This window comes from Epithele typhae (assembly GCF_022376455.1).
Source record: "Epithele typhae strain CBS 203.58 chromosome Unknown BXZ73scaffold_37, whole genome shotgun sequence".
Taxonomy (NCBI): domain Eukaryota; kingdom Fungi; phylum Basidiomycota; class Agaricomycetes; order Polyporales; family Epitheliaceae; genus Epithele; species Epithele typhae.
This window is the reverse complement of record NW_025954228.1, coordinates 186,371-209,437: the sequence shown is the minus strand read 5'-3', so window position 1 is coordinate 209,437 and position 23,067 is coordinate 186,371. Positions and strand designations below refer to the sequence as shown.

General features: G+C 65.2%; 4 protein-coding genes across 4 annotated transcripts; 1 reads left to right on the top strand and 3 right to left on the bottom strand.

The window, feature by feature from the left end:
- Positions 1-66: 66 nt before the first annotated feature.
- BXZ73DRAFT_78888 (uncharacterized protein) lies at positions 67-11,763 on the bottom strand (the record flags this gene model as incomplete). Its single annotated transcript, XM_048022955.1, has 36 exons — positions 67-370; positions 466-819; positions 1,045-1,250; positions 1,289-1,465; positions 1,502-1,666; positions 1,950-2,149; positions 2,329-2,732; positions 2,754-2,852; positions 2,900-3,105; positions 3,300-3,342; positions 3,489-3,565; positions 3,659-4,030; positions 4,544-4,636; positions 4,779-4,881; positions 4,928-4,968; positions 5,002-5,263; positions 5,359-5,532; positions 5,618-5,735; positions 5,810-5,832; positions 5,969-6,071; positions 6,154-6,235; positions 6,258-6,711; positions 6,737-6,800; positions 6,896-7,485; positions 7,859-7,891; positions 7,958-8,158; positions 8,185-8,436; positions 8,752-8,851; positions 8,933-9,059; positions 9,274-9,643; positions 9,820-10,191; positions 10,350-10,625; positions 10,782-10,921; positions 11,010-11,214; positions 11,274-11,581; positions 11,617-11,763. The coding sequence occupies 36 exons, from the start codon at positions 11,761-11,763 to the stop codon at positions 67-69; spliced, it is 7,245 nt and encodes a 2,414-aa protein (XP_047876153.1).
- A 457-nt stretch (positions 11,764-12,220) lies between these two features.
- Positions 12,221-17,279, bottom strand: BXZ73DRAFT_78887 (uncharacterized protein; the record flags this gene model as incomplete). The annotated part of the gene is made up of 15 exons (XM_048022954.1): positions 12,221-12,646; positions 12,687-12,907; positions 13,183-13,232; positions 13,277-13,586; positions 13,864-13,923; positions 13,991-14,135; positions 14,170-14,319; positions 14,418-14,664; positions 14,839-15,019; positions 15,118-15,305; positions 15,353-15,389; positions 15,733-15,938; positions 15,981-16,151; positions 16,623-16,747; positions 16,803-17,279. The coding sequence occupies 15 exons, from the start codon at positions 17,277-17,279 to the stop codon at positions 12,221-12,223; spliced, it is 2,994 nt and encodes a 997-aa protein (XP_047876152.1).
- Positions 17,280-18,056: 777 nt separating this feature from the next.
- On the bottom strand, positions 18,057-20,541 carry BXZ73DRAFT_78886 (uncharacterized protein; the record flags this gene model as incomplete). Its single annotated transcript, XM_048022953.1, has 3 exons — positions 18,057-18,425; positions 18,588-18,951; positions 19,250-20,541. The coding sequence occupies 3 exons, from the start codon at positions 20,539-20,541 to the stop codon at positions 18,057-18,059; spliced, it is 2,025 nt and encodes a 674-aa protein (XP_047876151.1).
- A 250-nt stretch (positions 20,542-20,791) lies between these two features.
- Positions 20,792-22,691, top strand: BXZ73DRAFT_103078 (uncharacterized protein; the record flags this gene model as incomplete). The annotated part of the gene is made up of 6 exons (XM_048015463.1): positions 20,792-20,990; positions 21,086-21,259; positions 21,316-21,924; positions 21,978-22,186; positions 22,250-22,603; positions 22,665-22,691. The coding sequence occupies 6 exons, from the start codon at positions 20,792-20,794 to the stop codon at positions 22,689-22,691; spliced, it is 1,572 nt and encodes a 523-aa protein (XP_047876150.1).
- Positions 22,692-23,067: the final 376 nt, after the last annotated feature.

The window sequence follows — 23,067 nt, the reverse complement described above, 5'->3', positions numbered from 1 at the left end:
GGCCGAGCATGCATGAATTCGAAAGCTCGAGTACGTGCCAAGTTCCGTACAGAAGCTCGCACATCTCTAAAGGCTCCGCCTCGACAACCACAGCGCCGGTACCCTCGGGTTCACAAGGGGCCACTCCGTGCACACCAGATCACGCCATTCCTTGTCGTCCATGCGCCGGCCCTCCCACGTCGTAAAATAGATGAACAGTGCCAGACTCTTCCAAGCGTATGTTCTCGGCGTCGGCACCATCACCAGTGGAGCGATGGAGGGAGAGATCGTGGGCAAAGTCGATGTGGTTAAGCCGAGCACGGATCTCAATCTGAAAGCGTACGCGTGCTCTCGCGCAGCTGCGCGGCACCCCGGCCGTTCTGGAACCCCGCTAACCACAGCTGGAAGTCGAGATCACGGGTTCCGGACAAGGCTCCCTCCTTTGGCTTTGATGGGCTCGAGATCTCGCAGCCCCTCTACATGCACCCTAGCGCAGGGATGCCCACACCTCTTCCCGGCCAGACATTGCGAGTCGCGAGCGAGCGGCGAACGCCTCCGAGGACACCCGCTATCCTGCTCCGCCCACATCCTCGGACACTTTCACGTCGCCCGTACACCGCATGCTCGCGCGTCTTCCATTGGAATCCCACTGCACTCCAGCCCCACACGCTCGGATCCGCACGCCCTTCTCTTCGTCCTCTGCAGGCTCGAGCGCGGTGACTCCCGCCGGCCCACCGTCCGACGCCTCCAAACACACCCTCTCCATTTCCCGACTCGACCGCGCGCTCAGCGGAGGCGCCCTCGCTTCGCGCACTCCCCGTGCGCCCCCGCGTCCGCCGCCTGAAAGGGGAGATCGACCGAGCTCCCTTCGTCGTCGTCAACAAGCACGGAGCGGGGTGACGTTTAGATGCCGACGGACGCCGGGCCCGGCCATCCCGGTCTCGCAACGCTCCTCCTCCTCGGACGGGTGTGAGCCCGGGACGCGCGCCGAGATGCCCGGTCGCTGCCGTGTTCAGCGGCGAGGATGGCGATGGCGGTCCGGGCTCGGAAGTGCCCGTGAGTCACCGGGGCCCGGGCTCGGCGTTGGGGCGTCGCGGCCGCAAACGAGAAGAGCCAGATGGCTTGGGATTCGGTTCGCCTGAAGGAGACGCTTCAGCTGAGCAGACGTGCGGCGGGCGGAGTTCGATCGGATGGCGTCTGGGTGTTAATGCCCGTGCGTGCGGGCTCTCAATGTCCCCGCTCAACCTTCGTGTCTGAACCGCCGGAAAGCACTAGAGACAGGGCAGTTAGAACGTCCGCGGGTGCATACGTCGCGTGGATCGCCGTTGGGCCAATTGGAGTCCTGGCGAATGGTACGAAATGTTGGTGCACAAGAGATGGCGCTCGGGCGGGTCCGAGTCCGCAGAGAGGTGCAGTCAATCGCGGACGAGAAAGAGGTCATCACGGATGACCCTGTGTTCGTACGTCTGCGAGGCAGCTGAGACGCCTGTACATGAGAAAATGGGATCAGATCATGACGCACCAGGGCATGGTCGCAAGGAGCGCGGCGGATGAGCTGCTGTGAAGGGCTGAGCGCTACTCCGAAATCAGGCCAGGACGAGTAAAGATCACGTACAAGCCCAGGTGTTGTTCGGCTGCTCACGCCGCGCTTATGCTTAAAGCAGCGGGCTAGTTTGAGAAGGGAGACCTATTTGTGCTCGTATCAGCGCATCCGAGTGCCCGTTCGTTCTCGCCTCGCACGGAGCGCGCATGAAATTGTTGTGATTGACGACCGCGACGTCGAGGAGCGGCGGAGGATGAAGGGACCGCGCGGTCGGAAGTGCGGAGCTTGAACATCGGAGGAAGAAGACACGCGACGACGTCGGGATCAAAAGCCACTTTGGAAGATAGACAGTATGTTGCTCTGTGTGTCGAAATGTTAGAGTGATGGGCATGTTCCCACCATGCGAGAGCGCTGCAAAGATACACACCAATGAGATCCAGGCGGCGACGTAAGCCAGGTCAGTGGCGCGCACGAGTGCGGGACGTCGATAGCCTCGTGGGCGCGGACTCCGGTTCACCAATCGTCTCGGGTGACCGTCCCCATCCGGTATACACCGAGCGCTCGGGACACATGCCGCTATTACGCGGTCACCCAGCGGTCGGCGGGTGATTTCGATGATTGGATGAGCTAGAGTGATGGGACACAATTGAGTGAGCCTAGGCGAGAGGCGGTAGGTTGAGAGGCAGGCGCACGTACACGCCTGGATGGCGTAAGTTCTGTGTACATTCAAGCAGCTGGAGCCAGTGAGAGGCTAGTGCTTGGGGCCACGGAAAGGAAGGAGGGGGCTGGAGAAATGAATGACTCACGAACAAGAACGGGGCTCGAACTCAACGAGCACCCGAACAGACTGCTCATCCAACAGGCTTGAAGCGCGTGGATAGGCCGCGCCCGGGCGAGGGCGTGTTTGTGGTGAAACTCGAAACTAGTCGTGGCAGGCTCAGCGACGGCGACTCCCTCTGTTCGTTCTTCTGGCGTCCGCACCACGACCGCCAGCCCGGCTCTGGATCCCGGCGCGCGCGAGGCTAGACCGCGGCCTTCTAGACCTGTCACAACACACCGCGGACCCGGCAGTCCGCCACTGCTCGCACCCGCGATGCGGTGGCGCATCCTGGGCCGTCTTCCCTCGCCGCGTGCCGTCTGCCGCGTCCCACTGCGAGCGTTCGTGCCCGGGATCGGCGCGGACGAGACGTCTGCCTGCGAGTGGCGCCGTCTGCGCGCCATCCGTCAGCACTTGGCGGGAATCGCCGGCCCTACCCCGAGTGGGGTCACGGTAGAGGCTTGACGCTCTGGTGGCAACGCTTCTCTACCAGACTTGTATCGTGTCTTGAAGCTGTAGTTGATGGTCAAGAAGAGCCGTGCGAAGCGCCGGGCGCCGACCGCAGATGCAGGCGCCACGTGGCCATCGTAACGTCCGTCCCGCACATCATCTTTTCCACACCAACCGCGCTCATCTCAACCTTTTCTGCTTCTTGGATTGATAGGATGACAAGCCTGGTGCGCTCCTGTGAATAGCTGAAATACTCGTTCATCTCTGAAACAGATTGCTCCATCTTGAGAGCATGGTGCGCACGCCACAGTGCGATCTCTACAGCATCAAAGAAGGGAATCAACGATGGGTTATACTCGCGCACTCATTTTAGCCTTCAGACATTTCGAAGCGGCAAGTCGCATGCCCTTGACTACACTTTCACAAGTCCATGAGTCTTCCGGTTAACCCTGACACGTTGTCACCCGGGCGAGTTCCCAGCCACACATTCTTCGTCAGAAACGAACTCACACTGGCACCCAACCGGTTCCTGGGCTTTCCTTGCACGAGAAGTCTACCCCACGACATGTACGTTTTCTCCCGGCAAGCGGACACGATTGTGCCTGCTAAGACAATCAGACCTTAATCGTGAGTCCTCAAGCTTCGCATTAATCCGCTTTCCGTCCTTACACATGCCTCACATTCTCGAATTCACCTCACCGATCCTTCTCACGCTCCCAACCCGAAGCCCCACTGCCCAGGCACCAGGGAATCATGTCCCACGTCCCGGCGAGAAACTGTACGTACGACTCGAACCTGTGATTCTCAAACCGCCGCGGTCTTATCAGGTGCGACGGCCGATACTAGTTCGATGGGGGTTCTCGATGGACTCGAAGGATTGGTGCGGACACGCTCGTGGGACCCCACTGCGTGTTGCGGCCGGGCTCTCTTTCTCCCCCTGCGAGGGGGTACCTCCCTCGTCGACGCCCGAACCGCGGCGGTTGGCGCCTCCGCAAAGGTTCACGAGGAAGCCATGTCGCTGGAGTGGCCGAGATGCTGTACCGGTCCGCGCGTTCTCTCCATCTTCCGGTCGCAGGAGCCGAGGCCCACGTCCACGGAGGAGTCCGTGCCTCGCGCTCTCGACGCCTGCGCACTCGCCTTCCGTTTTTGGGGTTATAACCCCCGCGACGTCCACGCGCGGGGTCGACCGTGGACGGCCTTCGTTGTATCGCGGCCGCTTTCTTTGCCCACATCGTGTTGCGCTGTGGTGCGCAAACGTTCACAATCCCGTGCGTTCGCATTGTTCCTCTCCTTGTTTTCACAGATCGTCGTCAGCCGCGAATCCTAGCTCCCACATCGAGAAGAAAGCCGGTGGCAGAGGCACTTCGGGAGGTGCGGAGCCCCGCGTTAATATCTAATTTTGGTGTCCGGGCAGGTAAAGGCCTTGCATAGATGCGCATGTGCTCATTGGACAACAGTTTATAGAGGGCAGTCCCTCTCGTATGTCGATCCGCGTGAAATTTGTGCTCCAATTTTCCGGAGCGTGCAAAGGGAGCCGGCAGAGACGTGATGCCTGGATGATTGCTTCTGAACATCGGCGAGCTTGCGGGCCTCGCACTGATTTTTTGCTTCATCGCGAATCTGCGAGCATCATCAGTGCGTCTGTCTTACTCCACACCCCTCCCTGGCAGTAAATAAACGCTGATTATTAGCTCGAAGGACATCGTTTCGATGGCTCGCGGCGTCAGGTGAATTTGTCCACCGACACGACGTACGAATGGAGTGGACGCCGACCCGCCTCTCCCAGCAAGCAACAGTCCGAGTGATACGCAACCACCTCTTGACAGCTCCCCATACGCCGCTCCGTCCTTGATGTGGGTAAGTAGAAGTGAAACACGAACGGGTACGCACGGATCTGGATCTCGCGGCGGCGCGTGAAGGGCGCAGAGCACGGTATTGAGATCAGCGTGCGCCCTTCACGCCGTACGTCTGGATGTGCCATACACTTACCCACCCCACAGATCCGATCCACACGCTGCCAACGATCTCGCCGGACCGTCGTTGGACGCCAACGCGCACGTAACTACGTGGTTCGGCGACGGCCGGCTGAATTCTGTGGCGCGGCGGGTGAGTTCGTGCTGGGGCAGAGAGCGGCGAACCTCTCCTTGCGAGCGTCCCCCCGTAACCGTGACGGACAGCACTGGCACCGAGCCGTTCCGGAACGTTCACTTACGGGAGTCCCAGCGACCCCCGGGCATCCGGGTGCGACCGAGCCCCGGCGCGCGCGCACGCTCGGAGAGCTCGCGCTCCCTGTGACGTTTAGTTGCCGACGCCGCCCCAGGCCGAACGCAGTGACAGACGCCTCGCGCCCTCCTCTGAACTCCGGGGGCGCAGACGCCAAACGGACGTAACCACGCACGCAACTGGGCCGGGCAGGGTGGAACCCCGGGCGGTCACGTAACGCGCGAACGAGGTGCGTCTGCGATGTCGCCTGCCTGTTCGGGACGCGTCCTCGACGCCGACATCGTGGCGTACGAGCGCGGCGCGTACGTGCGGGGCCCGTCGCGCGCGGGCCCGAGTCCGTACTTACCGTACGTGCGTCGACGGTGGGACACAGCTCGGACGGACGTCGGAGGGGAAGCTGAAGGACGGGCGGCCCTGGAAAGCAATACAACGAACGTCGGCCACGGCCTCGGCTTCTGATGGAGGAAAGCATGCCTGCAGAAAGTGATGCGTGCCGCCGCTACCCCCGACGTCGACCTGCCTGCGCAGAGCACAGATTCGACGCGGCGTCGTCGCCTCCCCGTCTCCGCCGTCTAGGCACGGCCGCCTTGCGCGACATTGCAGACCGCGATGTCGTTTCCCCGGACCAATGACGCGCCTCCGAGGCAGGTGATGGTGGCGCCGCGCGAGTGGACGGCGCCGGGGGCGGCTCCGAGGCCGCTTCGTCCTCGAGAGATTGAAGAGCTGAACGATGTAAGAGATGTCGATGAGCATGAGGTTTGAACTGCCAGGTGCGATGTCTTTACATTGGAACGGACGTGCATTGATGCGTAGGAACAGACTGGAGGCGCGTCAGAGGCAAAACTCAAAGCACTCGACTTACCTGGGAAGTTTTGGGACTAACACTGGGCTCGCGTTTGTCAGCTGTGCACCGTTGTTCTGTGCAGGGTCGAGGGGCGGAAAGAAAGAACACGCACGCGTGCATGACGTCACGAAGAGGACGCGGTGTTCGGTTCGTGTGCAGCGCGCGCGCCACACGAAGTGCTTCTTTCCACCGAGTCTTGGCTTCTTGTACATGGTCTATGGAGGCCCAGTGGCGCGGTCTCACGAGGACGTCCCAAACGACCCTGCGCCGACGCGGAAAATGCTCATCATCACGTACGAGGTGCAGAGTCGCTAGAAGGCGGAGCGAGGTCAGTCGTCTCTAACTCGGCCGCGCTGAGATCGACTGCTGCCGGTGGGTGCTAGAACAAAAGAGAGGCGCACCGCCGCACGGCCACCTATCGCGGATTGCGTCACGGCCCCGCGCTCGTCCGCTCTAGCGAGCACGAGACGGTGCTCGAGGCGCGAGAGCGGCGTTCTAGAGCTGTTCAATGGGGCACGAAGTTGAGTTGAAACGACCAGGTGATCGCCGTCGCTCGCCACACTGCACCGGCAAGCATCAGCCTGCGGAGGTTCGGTGCCCACGGATCTCACTTCAGAGCGCGTCCCCGTCGGGGTGCGGAACGTGCGTTCGTACTCACCGGGCCCGCCCGCGCGCCTGTCGGGGGCGGAGATGAACCACATGTGGACTCGAGAAGTCGGGGTATCTTCCCAGCGTGTAGGCGACGGTGGAGCGGGTTCAGATGTGTACTTCGTTGACAGATCGTGCTGGGAAACCCCCCGCCGAGCGCGGCGTAGGGGACGCGCGGGCGTCATGGCGTGGTGAACGGTGCCGGATCTGGGCTGCTAGTTGGCTAGCGAACCCACAGCCACGACAATCTATCTGTCGACGGGCGGCTTCGGAGTCGGGGAATACCGCCGGACGCTCTGAAGGGTAAAAATAGTCAGAGTGCGGGGTGTTCTGATATTGAAGAGAGAATGCGGACGGGCACCGTTGCGTCGCGGTCACATGCTCAACTTACCCCACCTCGCTGTGCAGAGAACGACGCGCGTCCACGCGTCGTGTCGCGGTGAGACACCGCAGTGGACCCCGGGCGGCAGAAGCGAGCCGGCCGAGGAGCCACGTTGCGCCGCGATAGCAAGAAGAAGCCGAGCGCGAGTCGAGGCGAGCAGAACGACTCTCGCCACAGGTTCTGGTAGCCTCGTGCCCGGCCGTGGCAGCCGTCCTAAAGGCCTGCTAGTGGCCGACCCCGCGCCGAGGCCCTCCCGTTTGCTGGGCGGAGGTTTGCTATCGGAAGCTCCACCGTCATCCGCAACATGCCCGCGCGAAGCCGCGCGCTCCCCCACGGTGGCGCAGCGGGCCGCGGACCCGCGCGCAGGCGTCCATTGGTCGGCGAACGAGAGCCAATGGGATGCGGGGCGGGCGAGGGCCAATGAGGCCATTCCGGGCAGGAGGCCTCGCGGAGGAAAGGCGAAGGCTCGAGGAGACGTCCAGGGTCTGGAACCGCGCGGTCTGCTGTCTCGCTTGGGGGGCTTGCGAACGGCGAGGCGTTTGTTCGCATGCGGCGCCACCCGTTGGGCCAAAACAGGGAGGGGGTTTGCGCAGGTCAGGCTAAAGTGTGAAAGGTTCGAAAGAGGCCGAGAGCGCTTGAGCAGTCCGGCGGGCGGTCCATGAACTCGTGTGAGATGCAGGTGCTAGACGCTAGTTGTCGAATTTGCGTTTGAGCAGCGCGCGTAGAGCTGCGTAGAGTTGATCGACGGGTGGCCGAGGACGCCGGAGATCGCGCGCGGTACGCGTATGGAGATTTGGTGAAACCTAATGGCACACACGGAAAGCTGGTGAGCAAATGCACAAAGAAGGATCAAATCTGGACATGTACAGCGACGTGCTCCGCTGGCGCATTACGTGACGCTTTCAATGAGTTGTGACGTCGCGCAACATTGCAACCCAACTCTTGCTGTAAAGTCGTTGCGAGCGTACGTACGCCTTCCGCGATCGTGAACACGGCAGAGCCAGGCTGCAGGAGATTCAATCGCACCGGTGAAAAAAAGTGGCAGCTGGTCGGGCTCGGGCTCGGGATCACCGCAGTGCGAGCTGAAGCGTCAGCGCTTCAGCACCGATGACGTAGCAGAGAGCCGCCCATCGTCGCCGCCAGGCCGGGTAGAAGCGCCCGCGATTTGCATCCCCCCCAATCTCGCTCCTCCCTCGGCTCCTTTTTCTGGTACCGATCTCTACGCATCCAGATTTATTAGCCGGCCCCGGCGCCTGGATCCGTGCGTCTCTCCTAGTACGGAAACGTGGACGACAAACCGGGTGAGCTCGTCGACGGACCGCGCGGGGGACGGGGATGAAACAACGGAGGGCACGCCGGACGTTCGCCGTGCGCGGGTGACGGGTCTTCTCCCGCGCGCGCTGCGGGTCGACCGCCCTCGGCGCGGGTCCTCGACCCGGACGATGTAGATATCGGCACGGGATCTCTCCCGCCTCGCACCCCAAGCAGAGGTCCCGTCGGTGCGGAAGAACGCCTGCGCGTGCGCCCGTCCCCACTGTCGGGCGCGTGCGCTGCGCAAGGTGCGCCTTCAAACCGTCGTTCCCCCTCAGTCACCACCCCGGTCGCGTGCAGAGGGCGCAGAGCGGCCCAGGTCTAGACTCTCTTCTTGCGCACTAGTCTCGCCAGACATACAGTTCCAAACCCAGCCAACGTTATCAGTGCGCTACAGAAGAGAACAGGACCCGAGTCCGGACAGATCCCATCGCCGGTCTATGCACACGCTGTCTCCGCACGTCCAACCTTGCCGCGGCTGGCCACGGGCAGGTCGATCTTCCGGCCTCGCACGCTGCGTCTCCGTTCAGAGCTCTGCTCTCCGTCCCACTTACGTGCTCGTTCGTCCACCAATCAATCGACTTGTACTGCACAGGCCCACAGGTTTCGCGAGCCCCGGGTCCAGTGCGCGTCCTCCCTCCACGCCCATCTCACCTGCCTCGGTCGGCCTCGGTCGGTGTCAAAACTCAGGCCGTGGTCCACGGCCCGCGCTTTCCTCGACTCCTCCAACCTCACCCTGCATCCACCCAACCTTCGCGCCCCACGCTCCGGTGCTCCGTGCGGGCTCTCCGCGGAGACCGCAACTCAGGCTAGTCCGCGACGGTGCTACCGCCCGCAACAGAATGACAACTCGGGCCCTCGTCTCGCGCAGCGTTCAGGTTCACAAAGTCAATGCCATGCGGGCGCCCCGAGATTCGACCCTCCGGCCTGTTCCGCGCGCCGAGCTACTGTAGCAGCAAGCACCTTGCGCCGATTCACGGCTCGCCCACATGCTGCTAGCAGCCGGCCAGCCAGCTAGCTCGCTCGCCAATAACGCAATACCCAATCACTGCCCGGCCACCCGGCCTCTTGCGCACGGCCCGCCTCCTGCGGAATCGCACTCCTTCGCCCAACGCTAGCGCGCGCCGTGTCCGCCGAAGCAGACCCTCGCGCGCACCCCCACCGCTGTATGCAGCCCCTTCTGGCCCGCGCACAGCGTCGCCTTCTTCCCGCTCCCGCGCGGGCTTCGACGTTTCAACGCACGACCGCCGCCGGGCCCCGCGTCCTTCGAATTCGAACGCCCCCCTTCTCCCGCCGCGCTCGCCCCACGCCGCCACCCCGACTGCTGGGGGCCCTGCCCGGGGCGGTCGCCGCTCAGACGCAGGGGCCCCGTATGTCAGATGCGTGCTCGGCGGACGGCGCGCGGTGCGCTCGCGTTTTTGTCGTTTGGGTTGCGGCCGCCCTGAGCTAACGCGAGCGTGTGGTCGCTCAGGACGGGCGGACTGTGTTGCGCGCGCGCACGCGTGTCGCCCGCGCAGCGCATGTCCTCGGGCCTCGGTGTCTGGGGCAGCTGGCGCATTCCGTGCTCCGCCGTTTGCCCCTCAAGCTCATGGTCTCATGGCCTCAAGGTCTCAAAGCCTCACCCTCGACTGGCGTGGCCGTCGATCTTCCAGTGCCCCTGGGCGGTCGAGGTCGAGGCAAGGCACGCCCGTTTGTCTTCTGTCGTCGGCCAACGCCATTCGCCATCAGCCCTCTCTGCCCTGTGGACGACGGGTCGAAGACATCGCACGCCCCGATCGCCCTCCTCCGCGCCGCCCCGCGCTCCCGATGCTAGTGTTAGTGTCGCTGTAGAAGCACCGACCCATGCTCTCCGCGTCTTGTCCACCGCTCCCGCACTCCCGTCACCGGCTTCAGCGCGAGGGGGCAGATTGGCAGGCACACCCCGGCGCGCCTCGCCCCGCGCCCCCACCCTGGTCCCTTTCAGCTCCGCGCGTGCCGCTCCAAATGGACCACGGCTCCGCTAGAACCTGCGGACGGACGGCAGGGACGAGCGGGCGTGCGGTCAGGCTCCGCCCCGAACTTCCAACTCATTCAGAGTTCTCGACGCTGGCGATGGCTGCAGTACGCAGGCTTCCCGATCCCTGACTCCCGAAGTCCGAGCGTGCTCGCTCACCTGCCCGATTGGGAGCACCTTGTGTGCGCCCCTGGTCCTGCTGCGTACGTCCGTCCGCGTGCCTGGTCCTCGCTCAACGTCAACTCAGCCCAGGTCAGCAGCGAGCGACGAGGGGTGATGAGCGCCGCGCCCGAAAGCCCAGCACGACGGTTTATCGCCGCACGATCTCCCCGCGCGCGCTGGGCGCCGAGCGCTGAGCAATCGCCAACCTTGCAATTACGGCCTCGCGCCTCGGTGCGCCTCCCGCCCTCGCACCAGGGCCTTCTCGAGCCCGCTCTGCCACGACGGGCGCAGCGGTCGATATTCAATCAATATTCAATGTCGCGTCCGCAGCCGCGCCCGTGGGCTGGGACGCGCCCGACTGCGCGGTGCGCTAGAACCCTTCTGTAGGTTTGCTCTAGGTGCTCCGACCGCTGGGGGGTCGGCTTGTACGCTGTCTGTCTGTCTGTCTGTCTGCCCGAGGCTCCGTCCTGCTGGCTCGGACCCCACACCCCTCCCGCGTCGACGACGATGATGATGATGGCGCGCCGCGCGCGCGCGACTTTGTGCCACCACGTTGCGGGCACGCGTGGCTGACAGCGCGGGCGATCGGCGGGTGCGGTTCGGTGGTCGTGGGGCCGGCCACGCGCACGGGGCCGTTAGCACGCCAGACGTGCGTACTTGCGGACGGATGGCCGGACGGCTGCGTTCGCACGGCTTCGACGCCCTCGATCGCTCGAGGTCGATCACAGCAGCAGCTGCTGCTGCTGCCGCTGCTGTGCGTGGATGTCGGCATCCAGCCCTCGTCTCGTCGCTATGGGCGAGCGAGCTCTCGTCGGAGCTCGTGAGTTCGTGTTCGTGTTCGTGTTCGTGTTCGTGTTCATATCTACGTGCCCCGTTCAGGCCTCAGCAGCAGTAACGCACCCGTACACATACAGTACTCACCCTCCTCCGTGCGCTCCCGCTCCCCGCCCGAGACCGAAATGAGCTCCTTCCCGCGCCCGTCTCGACGTGCGCACGCTCCCCCGCGTCGGTGCGCCCCCCACTGCCGCCTTCGAAGGGCACTCGTCCGTACTGGCTCCGACGGCGCAGAGCGCACCGGCGTTCCGCCGGCGCGCTTCTGCCGCGCCTTCTTTCCACCACATCGACCCTCGCATCACGCGCCCGGCCTTCTCGCGCGAGATCGAGAAGGAGAAGCCGGATGCGGAAGTCGGTGCTTGAATTGCGAGAGCGAGCTCTGCCAGCGGAGGCCCCTGCGAGAGAGACGCAGGGCGCGGATCGTACGTACTACGTACGAACCCGGTCTCGCGAGGCTCGAGAGCGTGCCGGGTGCCCCGGGCCTACTATTGCCACCGAGGGTGGTGGTGTGCGCACGCACCGCGGGAGAGCGAGGGATGGGCACGATTGCAGCTCTCGCGCCCGATGTGCGTTGCATACAGATCGACGGATTGTGGTCGCCGCGACTCGTACGCGAGACAAAGGGAACGACACCACCCACCACGCTCGCGGGCAGCAGCAGCGCATGGGCTTCCGATCGCACGCACCATCGGAAATCTCAGAGTCCGGACAGCGACGACGACGATGACGACGACGACGGTCCATATGCGAGTCCGACAGCTGGGTGCCGCGCCAGTCGCTCAATCTCAATCACTGAACGGCGAAGCGGTCTCGGTCATGTGATCCTCGCGGGCGCGGGCGCGGGGCCAAGGGCCGGGGGGCCCGGCAGGGCGGGTGACGAGACGCGTGAAGGAGTGGTGGATCGTGCCCAGAGCGTGATCACACGGGTCGTGTAAGTACGTGCGGGCGTTGCCGGGCCGAGCCGTTGGTCAATGGTTATGCATTTATGTAGCGCTGCCGGGGGCATTGCGTGCGTGCGCGCGCGCGCGTTGGTGTCAACTCTCTACGTTAATGAGGGTGGGACTCTGTCTGGATGCATTAAGGGAGGGCGATGGGAGCGCGGAGACGGGATTGGGAATCAGAGGCCCGGGAGAAGCCCATGGCCAGTGGCCGCCCACGTCTCGAGACTCTAGATGCGTGATGGCGGTCGACGCTGCGGTTATCGCAAGTGCACCCGCACGTGCGCCGCGAGAGAGCGGCTTCTTTGCTCTCCCGCGAGTCGCGGCCAGCGAGTGCGGCTCCTCGAGGCCTCCCGTGCTCCAGTGCTCTGGCGGGCGCGGGAGGGAGGGAGGCCGGAGAGGAAGGCCGGAGGGGGGCACCGGGCCCGGCCGGGGGACGCCGCGCGGCGGGGGCGAGGGAGCCATGGGACGCTGGGCGCAGAAGGGCAAGAACGCGCGACGCGCCCCCTTCGGCCGGAGAAGCTGGTGCAATATAGCCGCATATGTCCTGCCCGTCACTCACGCCCGCTCGCGCGCGAGGACGCGTCGGGGGTGCGGGCTGCACGCCTCGAGCCGTGTGGGTTGGTTTCACCGCACCGCACGGCTCGTTTTCTTTCGTCTCGCCGTGCGTTTGGGACGTCTGCGCTGGGGAGGGAGACGGAGCCCGTGGACGCCGACGCGGCGGGGCGCCATGACTAACGGAGCCGAATAGGTGGTGATGGCGCGTCGGCGGCGGCGGCGCGGCTGGCGCAAGACAATCAGACATTTAATTGTGCGGCGGGTCGGGGCTCGTCTGCGTGCACTAGCTGAGTATCCCTTCTGGCTCGTCGACGAGAGTGAGATGGCGGAAGCGGGCCGTGGAGTTGTCCCGAGTGCGGAGAAACGAGAGGGCGTGTATCGAGCAGGGCTACCTATCTACCCCGCTGCCTCTCACACCTGCCCCGCGGTAGCCAAGTGCTCCCAGGCGGACCATGTGCACCACGAGAGAGCCGCAGGCACGTACGTACGCCAATGCGTACCTGCCGGGCGAAGAGGTCCCAGACGGTCTCCCGTTCGCTCGGCGAACCATCTGGTAACCCACGCGCCACGGTCCACCAGCCGCTCGCTACCTACCGGCATACTCCCGACGTCCGTCCCAACGCAGGCACAAGACCTTTTCTATTCGCTCGGCCACCAGCCAGTCGATCGAGCCCCCCCCTTCCGGCCGCGCTCGGCGCGAACTCACCGAGCCCCATGCGCAGGTAACGCGAGTTGTGCGGCACGGGCCGAGGCGCAGGCGGCGGTGTGTTTGGGTTTGGACCGCGAGGGAGATCGTCGTGTCCAGACGCGGCTGGCTCGAGCCCGCGGGCGATCCACGTTCCCCACGAATCGCCGGTATCTTGGAGCAGAGATGGGCCGGGACTGAGCGAGATGCCAAGGCAGGCTAGTCGCCACCGTGGCGTTGAAGGTCCGAGTAGTCGAGCGATGCCGGTGTGGGGGGACTTGTGTGAGAGAGAGCGCGGCGGCGTGTGGGGTTAGGGCACGGGTCGTACCATGGATGCCGGGCTCGAATTTGTTAATTATGGAGTAGTTTGCTTAGGATGCCGGTGACGGTGCCTGTAGGGGGCATCTATCTCGTCGTCTCCGTCGCGGCCGAGACGCCGACATGTCGCGCACGGTGTGAGGGCGCGGAGCAGGCGCAGTAGAAAGCGTTCACTCACTGTTTGGAGAAAACCCAGCGCCGCATTCCAAGTCAACCACCTCGGCACGTCCAGTGTCGTCTCCAGATCCGCAACATGGAAAATTCAAGCGTCAGGATCTCGTACGAGCGGAACCCGTCCTTCTCACCTCCAGGAGAGCGCACGACCGAGCCCTCGTCAGATCCCCTGCGGGACCCGACGCCGGCGGGCCCGCATCGACCCTCTCGCACGCGGCCGTCCACCCAAGGTATGCGCGTTCCGTGCTTTGGTGTGCTCTTGAAGCGTCGGAGAGCCTGGAGGCTGCCGTAGCGGAGGGCTTCGCGGCACCGTTAAGCCCGCGGTGACGAAAGCAACGGGCTCCGGGAGCTGCCCGGGACGGCGCGGGATCGACGCCCGCTCGAGGTCTTGTCGCGCTTGATCCGGTGCGCCATCTTTGCCTTCGTCGACGGGCGAAGACGGCGGCGCGGGCATGGATGTCTGGACGATGCGTCGGGCGAGCGTCGAGGGCGAGATTGATGACGTCGTTTGGCGGCGGCGGAGGCTGCGGTAGTTTTGAGCTGGCGGAAGCATGGTACGATCGTGCTCTGAGTATATTCGTCTGGAGCCTCTCGGGCCGCTGTACGCTCGGAGTCGACGAGCGGCACTGGGGGACAGAGGGCGGGGACTCGGAGGGCGGGACGTGATGCTTGGAACTCGACACCCACGGGCGTCTGTGGGCGGGGCGAGCTGGGCGCGTGCGCGGCGATGCGACCACGGTTGTGATGCTCGGGGTCCGGCGCGCTGGTGTGGCGTGGCGCAGCTGACGTTGATGGTGGCGGAGGACTCGAAGGCCGAAAAGATGGAGTGAGGGATGGACGAGATCTTGAGAGACGGTGGCGCGTTGGCGGCGTGGGCGAGGAAGTTGATGGATGACTCCGAGCGTCGGGCGAAAAGGACGGCAGCGACATGAAGGCGGCGGAAAGGCAGCATACGGACAGGGTTGGTCGCCGAACGCACTTTAGGCTGGCGATCCGGGAGATGCGGACGACGGGAGGCGGGCGACGACGGTTTGGGACGTCAACACGGGGCGCTGAAAACTTCGCCGGCGGGACGGTCGTGAGGGTCTGGGTCCGCGGCGTGCCCGTCGTCGGCGGGCGGGCGACGCAGCCGAGAGTGCGAAAATGAAAAGGTTTGATGCCTTCAATTGTGCATAATGAGCGAGTGGGCGTGCATGTATGGAGCGGGGTGGGTTAAGCTTGAGGGATGGTTAATGGACGTCGGCCGGCACATACTTACCTCGACGGCGCGTCGCAGGCCGGCCGCGAACCGTGTGAGACTGCTCTTCTAGCACCTCCCGCTCCGAATGAATGTCGTCCCTCGAGTCCCGCGGACGAGGCCAGGGCACAGACATGAGATGAATGTGTGTGTATGCGGAGGGTGCGATGTTCCGGGCTTGGCGTGTCGCCCACCCACGCTGTCGTCTCCTCGTGAGCGGCGGAGGGCGCTGAGGGTGGGTGAAGGGGCTGCTCACCTGTCGTTATCGACCAATGGCCTCTCGCACGCGCGCGCTGGAGGGAGGAGTGAGGATGGGAGCGCGAAGGTGGACCGCTCGGGTACTTTCATGCTTCATGTCGGTGTTCGGGCGGGGGAACGCGAAGGCGCAGAGGTGCTCTGAAGGCCGAAGGTGACGGTACGAGAGGAAGGAGGGGAGGAGCAGGGGGCGTGCCGAACAGATGCAGAGTGGGAGGCCCCGGCACTAGTACTGGGCGCGATCTGATAGCGTGCTCGTCGTCGTCCCGGGCCTCTCGGGCGGGCCCCGGCGACGGTAGCTGGGCGGCGGCGGCCACAGGGCCCGAGGGCGTTCGTCAGAACGGCCAGAGGTTCAAGTTTGGGGGAGAGCAGAGAACATACGTGGGAGGTCGAGGCCGAGGGGGTTCTGCGTGTGAATGCGACCGGGCGTCCATGCACCCGTCGCATCTGGCACGAAGAAGGGATGGCCGATGTTGGTCCTCCGTCGATCCTCGACGCTGCCTTGCCATCCCTCGCGAATTCGCAGTCGTGACTCGTGGTTCCCAATGAGATCGACCTCCGCCCCGCCGCGATCCGATGGACATATGCTGGATACGGCTCGTGCATCACGATCATGCTCTAGTGCGCACTAGTGGACCGACGCAGCAACCGCGTGCGGAACGCGAGATCCCCGCTGTTCGTACGCTGCCCTTGTAACTGTTGGGATGCCTGTACGTGCGACCGAAGGAGCCCAAGGCACGTCTTCGGCCAACCCTGGGGTGGTATACAATGCGTGCCGTACCTCACCGAGAACGCCATGTCTGGGGAGAGACGTGGGCGGGTGCGTTCGGCGTCAGAAGCCATCGCGTGGCAAGCCTATCACGGGTGCACGGGCGGGAGCCTGAGGGCCGGGAGAACGATGTCTCTTTAGGGACGTAATGGGGCGAGGGATTAAGATTATTGAAAGTTGGCCGCGGGCGCTGTTGCCCGCAATATGTCAGAATAAGTCTCGGCCTGTTCTGTCCAGAAGGCTCGGGCGGCGCGGGATCAATGAGCGTGAGCGCAGGGCTCGGCTAGCGCACGGCGGGATTGGTGGGCGGCGGGGAGCGTCTGGCTCTGGATTCGCATTCACTTGTGCGAACGTAAGACGAGGCGGTCGTGCGGGGCGAAGCGGTGGGCGAGCGATGTGTAATGCCAGCTCATATTTGCCGTCTCCCGCCGGCCACAGGCGACGTCACGACGGTGGGCGACGTTCTGGGTGACCGAGTCGATCAACGCAGGACGCACCTCACCTCGGATGGCAGACCCCGATGCGTTGCACAACTTGGAGCCTCACAGATGCTGCGGGGCGGGCGGCAGCGAGAACGGATGTGGGAGCAGAGGCGGGAGGAGCGTAAGACGTAAAACAGGCATTGCGCTGTGCGTGGTTTGATGGTGGCGCTGAGATCTCTGGGCGTCTGCTATAAACCTACGCGTGGGGAGCGCCTATCACCGCGCGCGTGCGAGAAGGCGCCGCGGTCTCTGCCCGTCTTGTCGACGATCGCCCACCACCGCGCACGGCGTCCGGAAGCGTCGAGCGCAACGTCATCGCGCACTACGTCGTGCTCTACCAACCGCCGCGCCTCTGCCCGTGCGTCCCCGTCTTCGTCCCCGTCCTCGCCGTTCACCCCGTTCGTCATCTCCATCAAGCCGCGAAACCGCGCTCGATCGCGTACCTTCACATCGTGAGGTTTTCTCTGAGCCGCGGCCCGGTCTCCTTCACGGACCCACTGGCCCCCACCCCGGAGCATTTGCGGATCTGAAATCGCGTCGTCCGCCTTTTGCACATCGCACGAGATCTGCGCAGTGCATCTCGCCACCGTGGACCTCGCCCACGGCCAAGGTGCTCCCCTCTGCCTTTCGCTGCCCGACAACTCGTGCCGCGGCCCGCCCTTCCCGCCCCTTCGCATCACGTCGTCGTTCCCTCCACGCTAGCTGCGCCCGGCGAATCCCCGGACGAACGGCGGGCGTGATGCGCTCGCTGATCGAGCCGCGTTCGCCCGCCTCTAGTAATACGGGAGCCCGCCGGCGCGCGCAGCGTCCGTCGCCGACGCGGCGTTTGCGGTGTGCGGTGGCAACGCGACGACGAGGCCCCTTGAGGCGGCCGTTTCAGCCCTGCATCTATCTCGCCGTGCGCCCTGGGCGTCATGAGATGCTCAGTTCGCGACGTTGGGATTCGGGCGGTTGACCGCGCCCGGGTGGGCTCGCTCCCGACGTCGATCCCTCCCCCCTCACGCTGTGCGCGTTGATGGCGCGCGACCTGCCCACCCCCTTGGATTGGGTGGATGAGTCAACGTTGGACGGCGGGCGTCGTGGCCGAGGAGCTGGTGCTCGCCGCTTACTCGATGCTGACGTCTTCCACTCCCGCAGCCCCGTCTCTGTCGCACTCGAAGCGAGAGCCCGGTCGGGCGGCGTCGAGCACGCCCTACTCTAACAGTGATCGGACGGTGGCCCTGCCGCGGCTGATGCGCATTTATCACCTTAGCAGATCACGCCCCCAGGCTCCCACGGCGCGAGCCCGTCCGCCGTTCGCGTTCGCGTTCGCGCCGGTGCGCAGAGACTCCGGCGCTCAAGCGCAAGCAGCGCGGCGTCGTGGGCGCTGCCGCCGGGTGTCTCCCGATCGCCTCCGAGCACCCGGTTCCGGCCCCTACTGGGCAAAAGCCCGTGCGCATCGGCCAAGGCGCGACTCAGCCCCCGTGTCCCCCGGCCTCGGCGTGCCCTAGAGCGCGCGCGCGAGCGTGAAGCTGTCCTGGCTCCTCAGCCTCTCCCAAGCCCTTGCGCTCCCGAGCCCCGACGGCGACTCCGCTGCGCTGAGCTCGACGTTCCTCCCATTCTCCGCGGGCTCCGCTCCAGCACCCGCCCCCGCCAGCGCGCGCGGGGGGGATTCTAGTGTGCCCCGTGCACCCGTGGCGCGCGCGCGGGGCAACGGTATCTGCACTCAATCTGCGCGCCCTCGCGCCGCGAAACCAGGACAATGTCGGCGTCGGTCGTCTGAACGCGGCGAAATACGTTGGCTCAGGGCGCTGGGTGTTCGAGCCGCAACTTACGCACTCTTCCTTGTACATGCGTATGTATGTACGCGGATGAAAGCGCGCGAGCGCGCGGCGGAGAAACTCTGTTCGGTGCGTCGCGCCTGCCGCGGCACTTTTTGCGCCCCTCCCCCTCACGCTTCTCTCGTCGCGCCCCTCGACTTCGCGCAGAGACTATTACTTGCCTACCCTGGCGTCGCGCCAATCCCGCACTCGCCCCCCTCCGCGCGCGGCCACGTCGAACGCGCACCCTGAGACCCGAGCCTGAGCCCCAAACACTTCCCCCGATGCCCTGCGCGATTCAGGGTCCCGTGCCGAGCGTGCGCTCGCGCGATCCAGAACGTCGCGGTTCTCCGTCCTCGGTGCTCGCGCGACGACCCTGCGGCATACTTTCGCCTCCGAAGCAATGCGATTAATGCGATGCGCAGCGCGCGCGCACCCCCGCCCGCTCCCGCCGAGCGTCATCGATTCATCGCCCCCCCCGCCCCATCCGCAAGTGAACGCGTCGACCGGGGATTGCGCGCACAGGGCCCGGGCGCGGGTGGTGGCAGCCCTGCGGGCGTAAGCTGTGTGTCAAACCGCGCCCCGGCGCGCGAGGGCGACGGCGGGTGCGCCGCGGGCGAACGTAGGCGGCGTCGGGCCCGCCGCGAACGTGAAGCGTGGACGGCGCACTGGTGTGTTTTTTTTGACTTTTGGCGTGGCGGGCGTATGTACGTGATGCATGTGGACGGGGACGGGAGGGATGGGATGACGCAGAAGCGGTGCAGGAGGGGATTTTTGGGAACCGCCCGAGGGGACGGATGAAACGAAACGGCGCGACGGGAGCGGGACGGGATCGTGGGCGGGCGCACCATGGGTCGTGCGCCACTCGCGATTTGGGTCGAGCGGGGCGCGGGCGTGCCGCCGCGTCGGGGGTGTGGTGAGCGGTGAGCGGTGCGGAGGTGGCCTGGACGGCGTCGTGCGATCGGCAGTGCGTAGGCCGCGGGCGGGCGGGCGCACCGAGGCGCGTGCGGTGGCGGTCAGTGGTGGTGGTGGTACCTGGGGCTCTTGCTGGGCGCGATGAGCAGAACGAGGAGCGGCCGGAGAGATGGCGGAGGGGCGCACTAGAGGGCGGTGGACGGCGCGCGCCTGGAGGGTTTGGCGCGGCGCGTGGACGAGGAGGAGGAGGACGAGGATCTGGGCAGTCTAACGGACACGGGCGTGATGTCGACGCGTGGGTACAAGCGCAGGCGGCGGATTGGCCGTCGACGAGCGGGCCCATGGCGAGGAAGCGTGGGGCCGCAATATCGCACGGATTCGGACGGGGACGAGCGAGCGCGGGCGAACAGCGCTGCAGACCGCACGCCTCGCTCGATAAGGCGTGGCCGGGCTCCCAGGGACGACCTCCGCGGACGAGGGCGGACGGGACGGGCCCGACCGTCCGGCCTGCGCACGGACGCGATGCCCACCGCGGCGCCACCCGCGCAATATGCGTCCTCCTCGCGCGCAGCGGGGCGGGGCGCGCGCGCTGCTCGGCCGCACGCCGTCCCCTGCGCTTGCGGTGAACAAGGGAGGGCGGGGGTCGCTTTCGCCGGTGTCGGTGTCCTAGCGTGGGCTCTGCGCGTGACCGCCAGGGTTTCCCCGGGCGCGCTGTGCACTCGCCGTCGCTGCTGGGGCTAGGAGGTGCGCAATCTTCGCTTGTCGTTGGCGTGGGCGGAGCTTGGGCTGTGGCACTGGTGCTTTGGCTTGCCGATTGCGTGTTTGGGCGGCGGCGGCGGGTGTCCGCGTAGGACACGAGCAGGAGCCGGGGCGGAGGGCCCCCAGAGGAGCGATACGGCGCAGGATCGGCACCACGCGGGCCATACGGGGAGGGCCCGAGGACGACGTGCCGGGGCGGCGCTGGGCCGTCGTTGTGGGGCAGGTCGCTGCTCGATGGGGACCGCGCGCCTCCCGTCCTCGTTGGGCCTCTCCGCGGGGGGAGGGAGGTCGACGGCCCGCTGCCGGGTGGGGCGCTGCTCGGGTCCCCCATCTCGCGCACGCGGGAGGGCTTCGCGCGGCCTCGGACGGAGGCCCCGGTGGAGAGAGGGCGGGCTGGGACTCGACGAAGAGGACGTGGCCGGGGATTGCCAGCAGCCCGGCCAGACGCCGGCATCCGGATTCGCATCCTGGTTTACGGGCGGGCGCTCGCTCGTTTATTAACATCAGGACGAGCCGCCACGCCGGGTCGATCCAATCTGGCGCGCCTATCTGGGGGACCAGCGAATCTCAAGGTCTTGACCGCTTGCCTCTCGCTCGCCCGTTGCGCATATATCGTATATAATCCGTCGTAATCGCTTCGTCCTTCCCCCGCCCTCCCGTCCACACATCCCGTCCCCCGCCCGCCGCCGTCCAGCCCCCGACGCGCCGCGCCCACCATGCCTGTCAACCACCGCGAGAACCTCGCCCAGCACATCCACATCTCCTCCGCCGACGACCTCTCCTACTCCGTCTCCGCCTCCTCCGGCATCAATGACACCATCCAGACCATTGTCACCGGCCGCAAATGCTGGAAGACCATGAAGGGCAAGGGTGAGGTCGTCTGGCCGCCGTACCTCGAGGCCGCGCTTGTCGAAGGTACGTACCACCCTCTCCGCCCCCGCCCTCCCACTCTCCACCCTCCGGCCCGCCTTCCCTTTGCTCCCCATTTGACCCCCTCGTCCCCCAACCAGGCCTCGAAAAATACCAGCCCGTCGAGAGCCGCACCTCCCGCTCGTTCGGCCGCTTTCCCATGCGCAACAAGTTCATCTCGGACTACATTTTCCAGGTCACCGGAAAGCGTCGCACTCCCAAGCAGGTCGGCTCCCGCCTGCAACAGCTCCGCGATACTACCGAGGGCAAGCGCAGTATGTTCCTTTCTCTCACCACCTCGCCTCTCGCTCATGTCCCTTCTTCCCCCAAGTCCTCCAGCAGCTCTCCAGCAGGCATCTCGCCATGATGCAGCCCAAGTCCGCCCTCTCCCAGGCGCGCACCGAGTCTGCGAGTCCCAGGCCGACTACGTCCAGCAGCTCTGCCTCCTCATCTGCCCCTTCCACCTCGGCCGGCTCCACCACGCACCCCCCGCGTGTAGTCCCCAGCGTTGTCTGCATCGACATCCTCCCCGACCCCGGCACGCCCCCTCCTCGCCTCCCGTCGCTCTCTCCCCACTCCTCCTCTCCCATGGCGCCTCCTTCATCCATCGCGAACTTCATTCCCACCCCCACGTCCCCCAACAGCCCATCGTCAGCGATGGGTCTTGGCCTCAACGCCTCGGGACCTCGCGTTCTCCGCCACATCGACCCCACCGTCACCTTCATGTCGCGATCCGCTCTGCAGGCCTTCTCGTGCTTCAAGGTCTCTCCTGTGGGCGCCCCCCTTGATCAGTCGCCTATTCACACGGAGCGCACCGAGCTCGAGTTGCTGTCCAGCAGTTGCATGCCGATGCCGCAGTGGTCGACCGAGATCGAGTGCACCTTCCTCTATCGCACCCAGTTCATTCCCCGCTTCTGGGATTCGCTGTGCAGGACGGCTGGTGAGTCCTCATGCCGCATTTTTGTGTACTGTCACCGACGTCGCTTCATCCAGACCCCGCGAAGTATGTCGTACTTCAAGAGGTCGTACGCATTGGGGCTCCGGAAAATGGCATGCACGCGCCCGAGGACGTGTTGTTGTCGATTGTCTACAAGTTCAACAACGTGTCCATGACGCCTCCTTTGTCTCCTGCGGGCACTACATACTCGCACGAAGCAAGTCGTCCGGGCACTGCGGGCAGTCAGTTCTCGGGCGGGAGCACGGTGAGCCCTCCCTCGGGAGCATGTTAGGGAGTGTGCTCAATCGCTGATCACGATTGCATCTAGCCTGAGCTCAGCTCTGAGCTTGACGAGATGATGATGTTCAACTACCCCCTCGACGTGCCGGTTCCCGCGGTCCACTCGCCTATGCACCCCTCGCCCATGCAACACGGCTCGCTTCATCACGGCCACTCTCTGCATCCCCTTTCGGACATCAAGCCACCGTCGCTTATTCACGCGGACGACGAGGCGTACGCCAGCCTGCCTCCCACGCCCACTTCGCCGTTCGATTTGTCGGCGCCCCATTGGCATCCTGGGCATGCGAACACCCTTGCGCCGCCGCCCCTCGGGTGCGGTAGGGGGATGTACGGCGGCTTCGGGCCCGACGTCGCGATTGCAGGTCAGGGTCAGTACATGAACGTGAGTGTGTTTCTCTTTGACTTGTGACAATGGATGGGGGGCTGACCTTGAGCGGCACTAGAACTTCATGGGACAGTACCCGATGTAAGGCGTCCGCGTCTGCGTCTAGGTTCGAGGCAAGGTCACGCCTCGGAATGCGCCGTGCTTGGCCCTGCCCATTCCAGTGGGCGGTTCGAAGACGGCGGACGCCCCGCTATCAGCGCGGCTGCAACCCGCGGGCCCATATACCCACTATCCGCGCACTTTTCCCGGAGTGGACGCACACTCTCCCTCGTCGATTGGACGGATTGGATGTGACCCGGATCTTGGACCGGGATACTCTAGGTCGGCTCACGAGCCGTAATCGACTCGCTTGCCTGGCCACGCTCGCTCCATATGCCGCTCTTTACCATACCCCTGCGCTATTACCCGACCTCGCCGCTCCTTGCCCCGCGCACCCCCCGTCGTTGTCCCAGGCCGCCTGT